Source organism: Cyprinus carpio, chromosome A21, assembly GCF_018340385.1.
Source record: "Cyprinus carpio isolate SPL01 chromosome A21, ASM1834038v1, whole genome shotgun sequence".
Classification (NCBI taxonomy): Eukaryota; Metazoa; Chordata; class Actinopteri; order Cypriniformes; family Cyprinidae; genus Cyprinus; species Cyprinus carpio.
Window position 1 is genome coordinate 14203417 of NC_056592.1, and position 14179 is coordinate 14217595.

The 14179-nt window shown below is 39.0% G+C and overlaps 1 protein-coding gene across 22 annotated transcripts in view; it reads right to left on the reverse strand.

Annotated features, from left to right (window-relative positions):
* Positions 1-14179, reverse strand: part of nrxn2a (neurexin 2a) — a 282683-nt gene that overhangs the window by 113109 nt on the left and 155395 nt on the right. For 4 of the 22 annotated variants that reach the window (XM_042710985.1, XM_042710982.1, XM_042710984.1 and 1 more), the window contains exon 1: positions 7931-9313. The exons of the other annotated variants lie outside the window; for them this stretch is intronic. In XM_042710985.1, the coding sequence (XP_042566919.1) occupies positions 7931-8255 (325 nt within the window). In that variant the 5' untranslated portion in view covers positions 8256-9313. Of the gene's footprint in view, positions 1-7930; positions 9314-14179 lie in introns of those variants that run through there. 22 annotated transcript variants of the gene reach the window in all.

Below are 14179 nucleotides of genomic sequence, written 5' to 3' on the forward strand. Positions count from 1 at the left end.
CACACTCAGCGGAGTTGATTGGGACACTGCAGCGAGGAGATCTGGCCTCGAAGAACGGCAGGAAATTTTGAAGTTTCAATAATCCCCTTTTTCATGGCAAAGCCACAGAGAGCGCAGAATGCTGCTGCAATTCCCCTTATGCGAGGGCATGAATCACACGTCTGCCGCCAATATTATCATCACTGTGTGCTCGCTGTGCGCTCGTCTATCTGTGAAATTGTGTAATCCTTGGAGATATTGCCAGGAATAATTTTATTATCTCTCTAAATAGCAAAATGAGCTGTATCCAGTTCTTTGCAAAGTCCCAATCCCCAGTCTTGTCAAACATTGTTTAAAAATAAATGTGCAAAACTTTTGTAAACATGACCGAGATATATGATTGTCTTCTGTTTTATTCTTTTATTTTTAGTCTGCCTCTGAAGTCTCCCTTTTTCTTAAGGAGGGATGCACCACAGCCCCACTTCAGATATCTGACAGACAAAAACAAATTAAAGGATACCAGTGATTTAGGAGGCATCTCCATTTTCCGAGGCCAGACAGTGTTGTTTCAGGAAGAGCGCCGGGGTGTTCTAGAGAAATGAGTGGGCGGATCCCGGGCTTGCGCATTTCAGACCTGGAGACCTGGGCCTCCACTTCTCACCACTGTTGTTTCTACTGTTCAACACCCTCTACAAATAACACTCTATTCTTAGACGGACATCACAGAGGTGATTGGCTGTCAACAGCATTCAAACTGCATAACGACTGCACTGCTGTTATTTTGGGAGGTTTGACGGTAACAGTTTTTAATTAGGTATGTGGGTATAACTTCATAGGTTATGTAAAAATAGATTACAGATATTCCACTTATTCCCTTTTTTATTGCCACCTGTTATTATCATTAATTTGATCGAACGGTTGGGGAAAACGCCTTGCAGTGGAAAACACTCCGGGAATTAAAGATGTTACATTGTGTAATGAAAAGCCAGGCTGTCAGGTCTGGGATATAATGATGGCACATCATCAAAGTTATAACACATGGATGCACTAAGAACTTCATTAAAAATTATGAGGCCCTTGATTTGTGTCATGCAGTGACGCTCAGGCTTATGTAGGAATATTGGATTTAGTTGGTTTAGCCAAATTTTCTGTTTGTGCATCTATGTGGACCAATACACTTCACAACACAAAGGTATCAGAACTCATCAAGGCCAATTAGCTTTTCCGAAAAGGATTACAGTTTTAATTTATCCAGGATCTGCATTAAACAGTTTGCAAAAATAACCAAAAACATAATGTCATAATAATAACAAACAAAACATCAACTACAAAAAATAAAAAAAAAACACAAAAATCTATAAAAAAATGACAAACATCTATTCAAAAACCAAAAACTATAGTTCAGCCACCAAAACCTGTAGAAGATTGAAAACAATGATTTTCTTCAGGGTTCCCAATGAATTTACATGACTTTTCCAATTATTTGTGCTTACTGGATAACTATTTTTAATAATAATCTAGAAGAGATTGAACTCAAAGAGTAATTAGTCAATAAAATATTGAGCATCAGCAAAAAAAAATCCATACAGAATACATTATATAGTATCACTCTAAAAAATGCTGGGTTGTTAAAAAACAACTAAAAAACAAATATTTACTAACACACAACTTTAGGTTAAAATATTTACTAAAAAATCTGTTGGGTTAATTTTTTTATTTAAAATTTTCACCCAAAAGTTGGGTTAGTCCCTGTTTGACCCAAAATTGGGTTGAAACAACCCAGCATTTTTAGAGTGTATATATTTTATATTACATTGAAAATATTATATAATAAATGTATTTATGCTCAACCAAAAATATGTAAAAAACTTAAAATCATAGATAGATACATATATAAAATATGCAATGTAATATATTGCAATATACATATGCAATGTGAATACTACTGTATAGACATATATATTCACTTTAATAATTTGACATTATTTTACTCAAATCTCTAGTTGATTAGATATTTTTGAAGCATAAAATACTAAATACTAAAATAAATCTAATCATTTTTATAAATAAAATATATAAAATATCCAATGCAATATATATAATATGAACTATGTAACGTATACACAAATATATTACCTATAATAATTTTTATGATTTTCCCACATTTTCCATTGACAATAAACAACAACAACAACAAGAAAACAATAGCAAATTCAATTGAATTGTTAATCTATAAACCCTTTGATGGACAGAACACTGGTCATATAGCAAAGTCAATGGATGTGTTTTGCTACAGCCCTGGGATGGTTTTGGCACGGTTGAGGTAGTTTTAGTGCAGGTGTAAGAAGAGGAATCCAGGCAACTGGAGACTGATTTCACCGCTCACAGCTCACAGCATGGCTGTCTCCCTTTAGCAAGGGCTTGGGTGAGATCCAGACCGAGCTATTTCTCCTCAATGTCACATTTAGTAAAACACACACCACAGGTCTGGAGCACAGAGGAATGGGAGTAACCTTAACCCTGCTGCTGCAGTTACAGAACATTACTGAATCCGCTATTAATCTTACACATAACGCAATTGTCGAGCCTTTCAGGAAGGTGTGGGGACCAAAGCGGTGCTTCTAGACAAAGCCAATATTTTCGTTTTGACTCAAAAGTTCACATGTTCATAGGCCACAAAAACACCACAACCACAGCATAACCACCAAAAGGCACCCAGAGCACAAGAGCTCAGTGGCATAAGGTTCCAAACCGCAGTCCTCTAGTTTATTGTCTAACCGCTTTGCCCATCAAATTGATTGGACTGCAGTTGCGGGTCTATTCTCAGAAGCGGCACTGAAATGACACATGCACTTAAAGTGATGGCTCTACATCTAGTCGCTTCTTTTGAGGAGGGGAAAATTGTGAAGAACTCTTGTTTTCAATAATACAGGCAGTACAGAGAACAAAGAGGTCACAGTAAATGCACTCTCATTACTGGCCCACATTTAGGCTATTCAGGACAAACAATGAATCACTCCCAAATCACAGTGTTTTGAGTCACTGATCAATTATTCCTTATTGTCCCAACCTACACTTTTTGTGCAGCCACTTAGAGCTTGACTCCGAGACGGTAATGGATTGCGGCTCTCGCTACAGCAAACTGCTTTTGATGAGGTCCAATCTATAGTGTACACACCAGTGATCCACAAAGGATAGCCCCTTTTCACCGGTAAGAGCCCGCATCCATCATGGCTTTCTCGAGTGGATGTGCATTAGGAGATGCCCTTGCTCAGATCAAGGTGCGCCCTTGAGCCTCACAAAGAATGTTAAATATTTTAGATCACCGAACCCACTGGACCCAACCTTATCTCTACACCGTACAATGATAAGAAAACCAAACACCAGCATCAGCATGCAGGGGCAGGCGTGAGTGAATAAACAGAACATGCTGCTTGTCAAACATCACGCCTCCATCAGCGCATTGAGCTTTGGGTATCAGAGGGGGAGGGGAGGGGCATGCAGCATTTCAATGAGACGAGGACAAAAAACAAGATGGAGAGAGGGGGAAAGAAACGATTGATTAGATTTCTGCTGTTTGGCAGATCCTCAAATAAAACTGGAAATCCATCAGGCTGTGGGATCGATGGATCAGTGGGTCAGTGCCATAGCAGTCGGCCTGCAGCTGTGTTGTCAGGGGCGACGGGTGAATGATTAAAGGTCGAGGGGCAAGAGTTGAAGAATCGTGACAAGTGCGGAGAAAAGTCACTGCTGGATTGGTGTGCCCAAACACAGGTCAAAAGAAAATCAAACTGAAGAATGACATAAATCTGATCTGTGATATATATATATATATATATATATATATATATATATATATATATATATATATATATATATTGCAAAAATGTTTCTTGTTTCTATCTAAATGTGCTGGCTTATTAATCAACCAAGTTTACCTTAAGTTTAGCCTGAGGCATAAAACCAAGCAGAAAATGCAAAAATGTTTCTTGTTTCTATCTAAATGATAATAATAAAAGCATATTAGTAGAAATAACAGTACAATTTTATGAACTCAGAATTAAAATTAAATCAAAATTAATCTATTAATATTATATAGAAAAAAATCTATTTCTACTAAATTGTTAATTAATAATAATAATAATAACAATAATAATAATAATGAATTACTAGAAATAACAGAAGAGTTTTATGACTCTTTAAAGATAAACTCAGCATTTTTTTGGAGACCAGCTTAATGCCTAATAAAACAGCTGTTATTAGGCTACCAAGTATTCAATCCATGTAGTTAGACAACAGTACTATAAAATGTACCATTAATGACTTTTCATTAAACTTTTTAATGAGGAAAAATACGGAGTCTTCCTTTAAAACATAATAATAATAATAATAATAATAATAATAAAGATAAACAGGAACTGTGAAAGTGCATATGAGTGCTGGTTTACAGCATATCAATCATAAAATCCACCATCCAAACCATACAAGTGCTGTGCCAAGGGCTCTTCAGATGGCATGAAATGCACAAATGATGAGCAGCGTCTAGCGCAAATGTCAACGGCATGCGATGGAGGCAAGGGTCTGTGTGGTGTGACAGCTCTCTCCCCCTCTATCTCTCCATCATTTCATCCTTACATCAGCCCGGCCCCTGTACACCTGATTGACTTATTCTACTAATCTACATATCAATTACATCAATTATCTCCACCTTGCTGCCAGGGGCCGCATTGAGTGATAGGATCTGGCAAGATGTGATTATTGGTCAGTGGTGATGAAGGTTTCCAGCTTGCTGAAAATCCTTTAGGTCTGTATGGAAATGCAAAGCAAGCTGATTAGGAAGTTATATTGTTCATTATAAACATGCATAAAATGTGTTGCAGGTATAAACCTCTGTGTGCATCAGAATACATACAGAATGTATACAAACAAATTAATATGTACAACTGACACATACACACACAGCAATCAAATCTATCAATCAATTAAGTAAACAAGAACAACACTACCAGCCTTTCGTTGCATCAGGGTTGGACACTCTGACAGCCACATTCAGTTGCAGGACTCCGGTAATGGCTGTGAAGATGCCTTACAAGAGCGGTGATGTAATTCATGACATGTCGGCTCCACCTCGGCTCCGTCAGGATTGCCAGCCCTGTTTCCACGCGATAAGGACGCTGAAAATTCATTGCATATTTTGCGGTAGATGGATGGAAGGGCTGGTGAGATTAATGTTGAGACGGAAGCAGTGAATCGGACTGACTATACCAGTTGTAATGAAAAACTCTGAAAGGGCCATGATTCTGCTAACAGTTGCCTTGATGATCCCATTACTGTGCGGGATCACATTCCCCCGTTGAACTACTTGTCATTGGGAATGAAGGACTGATTCCTCTAACCCTCTCTGTTTAAAAGGATCATTTAACACTGTCCTCCCAGGCTCTTCAGATGGAAAGCTCAGCTACTATAACTTCGCTTTGTGTGGGAGGTGACACATTGATTGTGGCTATCCAATGTCCCCAATCACAAAACAACCCATTTACGCGTGTCCAGCAGCCATAAATGCATCCAGCACTCAGACAACAAAAACAATGCATGACTGCTTTACTGATCAACTACTACATCAAAATGAAAGTCATCCTGTTGGTTAAGCCCATCTTCTCAGTTCTCAGTATGTAAGAAGGCTAAAATAAATACGTTTACATGTTGAAATTCATTAAAGTGGAATGAAAAAAGTTTGTATGGTTGGTTGGTGTTCAAACAAGTTAGAATTTTCAGCATGAAGAACATGCACAGTTTGCAAAGCAACACAATACATCTTTATGACTTCCGTTACAATGAATCCAAAATATTGCAGAGGTGTTTTTTTTTTTAATTCAGACCCTCAATCTTATCCATTTTCTATAGCAAAGATCAGCACTAGTTTTGGTGTGATTTTTTTTTTTGCAAGTAACTCTCAAAGTAATTAATTTGGATTTGGTGTAAACAGGACTTAACCCACATTGTGTAGCAGTTAATTCTACTTGATTAGCCAAGTTAAATCTCAAGAGTGCTGATGTACACACAGTACAACAAAGTAGTCTGTGTTTGTGGTGTTCCAAATCTTAGTATGTGAGTGGGATTAAGTGGAAGTGTGGTTGAAAATTTCAACATCTATGAAATGGAATGTAACTGGTGGAGTTTTCTTCTTTCAGCTTTTTACCATACGCACCAGTTCCTTTATTAAAATAAACATTGATAAAAGAAGTTCATTGATTCATTGATAAAAATCAAATGACCTGAACAATCACCAGCTTTGTTTCTCTGTTTGCAGCAATAAAGCACATCTACACAGACTGTTCTGAGTTCATGCAGATGTGACAATACTGAGCAACTGACAACACTGTGCTCTGTTAAACTGCTCTTTTTTGTACAATGCTGGTTTGAGGAAGAGTAAGGGTCTGACAAACTATATATATATATATATTATATATATATCAGTATGTGTGTGTGTGTGTGTGTGTGGGTGTGTGTGTGTATAAACTGGAATAAACTGGTAGAGTTTTTGTTCACACACACACACACAATCACACACACACACACACACACACACACACACACACACACAAACACACACACACACAAATGTTCAAAGTATATACTACCATTTAAAAGTTTGGGGTCAGTAAGATTTTGTAATTGCAAATGAAGAAGAGACTAAAAGAAAACACACTACCGTTCAAATGTTTGGGGTCAGTATTTTAAAAGAAGTCTCTTATGCTCACCAAGGCTGCATTTATTTGATCAAAACACAGTAAAAACAGCAAAATTGTGAATGTTATTACAATTTAATATGAGTGTTTTCTATTTTAATATATTTTCAAATGTAATTTATTTTTATGAAGGCAAAGCTGGATTTTCAACAGCCATCACTCCATGATCCTTCTACTGATTTGGTGCTCAAGAAATATTTATTATTATCAATGTTGAAAACAGTTGAAACTTTTTCAGGATTTTATGATGAATAGAAATTTGAAAACAACAACATTTATTTGTTTTTATGTATTTGTTTGTAGCATAATAAATGTCTTTACTGCCACTTATAATAAAATAAAAACTTCCTAGCTAAAAAAAAATAAAAATATCTTATAGCAAAAAAAAAACAAACAGTAAAAAATAGTTGATACTTCATAAACTGGGAAAAGTTGATACTTTTTTCTTTAACAATGTGTGCAATGCACACACATACCCATTTAGATATATGTACTGTACACATACAAGTAAACCCATACATTTTAACTACTACTACTACTAATAACAGAAATTATTATAATTGTTGTCCTCTTTTAATTGATAATCTGTGCATCTCAACAAAAGTGGGAGAACAGGAATCAAATAAATCATAACAAAAACTCTGAACTGTCTTAGAAGATGCAAGACCTGGATCATAAACCAAGCACCACAAAACTAAATATGCTTAAACAGCTAGAAACTCTACCAGGTGATTAAAGCCTGTAGCACAGGGCAGCTCTTCTATTTTGAGAATTATATCTGGAATATGACAAGTTCACTGGACACTCAACATATGCTAGAGCTCAGCAGGAAGGCAGGTTGTCAATGCTGCACACAATCTCTGATTGACACAGGTGTCAAAAAAGATGCCTGGCAAGGAGCAGTGGCATGGCTGGACATGAAAAGGAGCACATCTGCTCCACACTTTTATCCAACAAACCCATCTCTCCTCTAGATTTGCAGTGAGTGCAAAGAGCACAATACCACACACATAAAAGCGTGCTAAAGAAAAAAACTGAAACCCAGTGAAATAACAATCAAAAATCACATGCGCACACATATCAGGGTGCTGTATCAACAGCCTGCTTTCCAGTGTAATAACTCTCCTTAATCAAATCAAAGCTTTCTAGACCCATTTGGTCTGAGCCGTCTGGTCGATAAAGTGAAAAGAGTGAGGGCTTACCGTGGCCTCCTCTTGTGAGGAAGGGCATCCTGTTGATGGCGATGGGTACGGTACCATGCTTGTTATGGAAGTGATGGACATGGTGTGTGGTGCTCAGGCTGGAAGACACACGGGCACTGGCCGATCTGTCCGGCATCGAGGCCAACAAGGCAAGAGATAATGCCAATCTCCACCAAGAACCGAGGCCCAGCCAGCTGCCTCCGCCACACTCCCAGCCCAGAAGCACCACCTCCAGTCTGGGGCAAGAAGGTCCGGCATAGGCCCTTCCACACCCCATTTGTCCCACCCTTTGGAAAGAGTACATCTCAGAAAGGGTTGCCCACATCAATCATTATCCACGGGTCAAGTAAACAATGCAGAAGAAAACAATACTACCCAAAGCCCCAAGGCTTTAACAGTAGGTTTCCAAGACGATAAAATCCTCAAAAAGAAGAAATTCCTTTCAAGTCTGGCTTAAAAAAATCCAAAGAAAAAAAGAAAAAAAAACAATTGGTCAGTTCCTCCTGGCTTTCACGCTTGGTGACTATCAAAAAAGAAAGAAAACCAAACAAGGGAGCTTGTCTGCGAAGAGGAGGAGGAGGAGGGCAGGCTCAATCGAGTCGATAATCATCTGTGCTGCAACTCCCAAAAGCGGTCTAATCACGGCTTTGAGGATCAATATTTCTGGATGCAGATTTTGTGGCTTAATTGACGAGGGGTGAAACACTCCAGGTGGAACAGATGCCGGGAGGTGTCTCCCTTCGAGTTTCCAGCCTCAGGTATGGCTTATGTCCTATTTAGACCACTCTCCCTCAGAGGGCAGCTCCTCTATCGCACAAGAGGAGATAAGAGACATCCCGGCAGCTAATGGATTATTCTAATGCCGATTAAAAGATGACAGCAAACAGAGAACAGAGGAAACAGATAGGATGAGACTGACCCGGGCGCGATGAAGCGCTCACGTATCCTTTTCACAGACGGAGAGAAAGAGACACTTCTGCTGCAGCATGGTAGATGGAAAAAGCAGAAAATAAATAAATAAAGCCGGCTGTGACTCCTGACGCGTTGGCTGCAGACGCAGCGCGAAGCTTCTTTGCTGCGCGTTCCCTCTCGAAGTGGAAGACCTGGACCGGAGCTGGATCAGTTTTCCACCAGCATCCTGGATCACCCCCTTGGATTGTTGTCTCTGCTTCTGACACGGACACTGTATCGATTAGCGCTGCATTTTATCCCTCTTTTCTCTTTTCCCTCCCCTTTTCCGATAAGCATTCACTTGCTAATGTGCTTAGTCTGACAGTGTTACCAGCAAAATGCCCCACGCAGCCGAAGTGTGGACGACCAAAATCCGTACATGCGCCGCTGTGGTGAAATGCATGCTAATTCAATTAGGCTCCTCACCATCCATAACACCTCTCCCGCCAATGATTGAACTGACAAAAAAAAACTCAAAAAAAAAAAACCCATAAGAAAAAACAAGCATTCCTCAACGCAAGCACGAGGTGCAGGACGCACGGTCCTTCTTCTGGATGCTCAACCAGAGACTGCTACAGAGATGTAGAGAGAGACAAGGAGAGGGAAGGAGAGGAGAGCGGTGCAGTGTGTGTCTGAGGGAAAGAGAGAAAGAGAAGGGAGGGGTGCACAGGGAGCAGGCGATCGTAGTGCATAAGCACACATGCAGACATAGAAAGAAGCCAAAAGATGGAGAAGAAAAAAGAATCAGTTGCACGGCACACACGCAACCAGGAATACAAATTCAGGGCGCTGCGCACGCTCACCACAGCCTCTGAAAACACACCAGCCCCACACTGCAGAACTTGACCAGTGAGACTAGCAATACAAAATGCTGTTTATTCCTGCAATGGTACGTGAAAGTGCCAAAGAAAGAAAGAGCTTTGAAATGTTTTTTTTTTTTTTTTTACAGGTGGTCTACTTTCACCCAATGTGGAAATCACGCTCAGGAAATCTGAAAAGACTCACTGGTGCCAGATGCAACCCACCCCCTCCGCGACCAAGATAGCAGTAGTTGGTTCCCAATCTTCATGAATAATTTAGTATGAGACAAAATTTGACGGCAAATGCCTGCTGCTCTCTTTCTCTCACATTTTCTAAATGGTTCCATTTCACGCTCATTTAGGTTGTTTTATCAAAGGTGTGTTTATTCATACAGAATCATTTATAAACTATACAGGGTTAGATAGATATTCAAATTATTTTACGTATGTCATAAGGCCCATGAAATCAAATTGATCTGTTTGTGCCAAATTTAAGCCAATCTACAAACCAAAACATCTACATACATACTCCTGAATGCTGGCAAAATGACTTTCAGTAGATACACAATGAATTATAAATATATAATATTCTATATTATATATCTAATATCTATATTTCTATAATATTTATTTCATTTTAGTTATTAATTTTAATAATAACAATTATACACCCAGATGTTCTAGACAGATATCTGTTGCTTTAAAAGATTTATTACAAATATCCCATCACAAATAAACCAGTTAAACAATGGTACATGGTTTGTTGCAAATATGCCATGGCAATGACATAGATAAACAAGACTTAAAATATATCCCAACACAAATTTACTTTCAATAGGAAATCTGTCAGTGCTCCAAAGAAAACTATACTCGTCAAGCAATTGGATCCTTAATGGTGTTGCTTGTAAGAGCAGAAGTTTTTGATCAGTAAAAATGTATGGACACTACAAATGATGATCGTTCCATCAAAATGTGTGAGAAAGAGAGATAGAGAGAGAGAGATGGACTGAATCTATGCTTCATACATCAGATAAATCACCCACGATAGAGATCTCAGTTGGGACTGCCTTGCCGGTTGAAAGGACATGCGTGGAAAAAAAGGCCGAACAGCAAAGAACCGGAGCCACCTTTCATGGTGACAGGAGGGGAGAAGCAGGCCATTACTCAGACACAGGGAGGGAGTGAGGGGGGCCAGTGCTGCCAATGAGCTGGGTTGATTGAACAGAATGGAGAAGAGGAGGGGGCAACTCCATGTCACGGCAAACAGCAGCCAAGTCTGTAAATCCACCACGTCGGACGCAGCTAACGGCCACAGTTAGCCACACTGTCGACTCCGTTCAAATGAACACAGAGGCTTGCTCGTCGAGATTTAGCCCCGGGGCAGGCCGAGAGAGACGCCCATCCCACTGTAATCGATTCTCATTTCTCTGCAGACCTACAAAAACAGAAAAAAACCCAGTAGCATAAGGTCGTGCAAAAACATCCATACTGAAGGATCTAGGATGCAGCGTTGAAAAATAATCAATGATGTAGTCGCCATTTTCTATCCAGAGGTAGAGAGAGACACATGCGGCTCCGGTCGCTTAATGAGGCCTAGATAACCTCAAAGACTGATGATGATGAAGGTTGTAGTGGAATTAGGTTGCCAGTAATTCATAAAAGGTGACATCTATTGTCAGTCTGGTGGATTGGGGACATACTCCTCAGCGGAGATGATATCTTCACGAGGGTTCTCTGAGATGAAAGGCTCATATTAATCAATTTGCCAACCCTGGGGTTGCTCAGCACGATAAGAGAAGATGCTATCTGGGCCGTGCATGCTTTTGGGTGCGAGGAATCCCTGAGTTTAACCATCTGCCACCAGGCAGTCTTAGTTGTTGGCCATCTTCTCTCCACACAGCACACTAGCCCACTCAGAGTCAGAGGGTTGAGACGACATGCAGCGCATGTGATAAAGGAACTCACAAGGAGACCAAACACCAATCTTGTCCATTGTGTTGGCCTCAGAACCCGAAACTCTTCTGATATTAGAGCACACTGCTGCTAGCAGACTCTTTGGATGCAGGAATAAACAAAACATCCTAGTAGAAAATTGTCAGCTTTTATCCGTAAATACATTTGGTCAAGAGTGTACTATTTTGATGCTAAAAGGGCCAGTTCACTCAAAAATAACAATTGTGTCATCTTTTGCTTAATCTCATGCTGATCCAGACCTGTGTGACTTTCTTTCTTTTTTCTGAGGAACATCAAAAAGGTGGGTCCGATGGGGTTGATACTTCAAATGTTCAAAGTATAGTTTTAAAAATTGGAATTTGCAAACAATATAATATGTAATGAAATGCCACCTAAACTACATTTTCATGATCCTTTTTCCTGATTATGTTTCTTCACATACTTACATATACTTTTGAAAAGCTTTACTTTAAAATGTGTATAAATGTGTACAAATGTGTATAATTACAAATATATTTAAATACATGACAAGTTTTTAATAGAAATGACTTTAACATTTATTTTAGTTTACCAGAAATGCTTGACAATACATTTGAGAGTACACTTCATTTTAAAGACAACAGAAGTGATTATGAAATTACACAAGATGTACTTAAATCCTACTTACAGTAAGAGGGTGAAAATAAAGCACTTTTAAGGTTAACTACTCTTTATGCTCTTTTTAAAAGTATGCTAAAGTGTACTTTTTCTTTATATGCAGAGACAACCAAGCTGTTTGTACTGTAGGCTGCTTTCCTCAACCTAGCAACATTAGTATGACCTATCGCTTTCGGGAGAGGTCTATCTTTTTGCCCAAACAATGAAAGCGGCAAGGAATGTTTTGGAAAACCTGCTTAAAAGCATTATTTTTGTAATTCCATTTCCTGACAATAGCAGCACAGAAATGACTCAGTTCACCTTTAAACACTGTCGCCCACGTTAGCACAGCTTTTTTTGTTTATGCTGACACAATAATGACTAGCCTATTGTAACATTCCCTGTTGGTCTGAAAAATCGATCTCAGACACCATTGAAGAATCTCATTTATTCCTTAATATCGTGTAATTCACGATGAAAACCAACAGTGCAATGAGTGTGTTGGGATAAACAACAGGAAGAGAGACATCATCTGCACTTTCCTGTATCCTGAGTATTTCCACCCAAGACATTTGTGCAGTGGCCCCCAGGGAAGACAAGGCCGGATTAATAATGGCAGTTTTGGTATAATTACTCATAATGCCTGCCTCCTCTGGAACTAATGGCCCGAGGTTGAGATATCTGCTGGATTTAATTCAACTTAAAGAGACAGCACCTCACATTGCTCTTTAGGGGAAGGGAAGAAGCCCAGTGTGAATACACGCTTGGCTGCACCTAAACGCACTCATCCAAAACCACTGTGGTGCAAGGATCGTTTGACAGGTTAAGATGATTGCTTTGCCTTTTAATCTGGCTGAGCAAAGTTTGTGTTTGAGATTTCTGCCATTACAAAGACTTCTATTCAAAAATCAGATATCATGTCTTGATTTATGAAAAAGCAGACTATATTTTTCTTTTGTCTGTGGCACAAAAGATAAGGAGAAGGTATTAAGAACTCAGGAAATGGCGCGAGTGCCATCTACTCGTGGATTCTGGCTTATCAGAACAAATTCTGCCTGAGCCGTTTCTGCTCATGTCTGCTGAGAGTATATTAAAGCAAACAACATTAAACCAACGGGATGGGGATCCTGGCACCTTAAAGCACAAATATATGGTGTTAAGGATGAGAGATCCTAAACATATTAAATTCACCCTCAAGGTAATATAAAATACAGAATAGAATAGAATAGAATAGAATAGAATAGAATCCTGATGAGGCTGAGCCCTTAGAGAGACCATACAAGAAGTATGAAGTAAGGTATACAAAAATACTAATTAAAGCTACAGATGTTACTTAGTAAAGATTTAACAATTAGTTAATTGTACTTTTACTATGGGTCTATTGAATGCTTGAATCTGATTGGCTGATGAATGTTCTGAGGTGTGCAATTATTTTCAGGGAAGCACATGGTTAAAGTAGTTCTAGGCAGGTCTTGACTGCATTACATGTCTGTATCACTTCACCAAAAGATTTCATTTATTTCAAAGGCCATTACAGTCTACAGCAGCAAAAGAACCAAAGCCCACAAACACACTGACCAAGCAAATATCGTAAACAAAAGATAAAAACAATAAATCATTCCATGTTTTTGCCACAAAATTACTTCATGTATAGAAAGCATACTCTCTTTCTCCCGCTCTCTCTCCCTTAAAAACGGACACACACACCCACTCAAACCCCTGCTGCTAGGTCTAAAATGAAAGTTTGGAATTAGAAACAGAGACATGGGATGAGATTCGTAAGAAATTAATCCTACACACAAGAGCGCTTTAATAAGGACAAAACCTGACAAAATAACAAGTGTCTTGAAATAACAAATGTCTTGAAATCTAACGCAACGGCCACCTCGGGTATGCATTATTTTCTAAT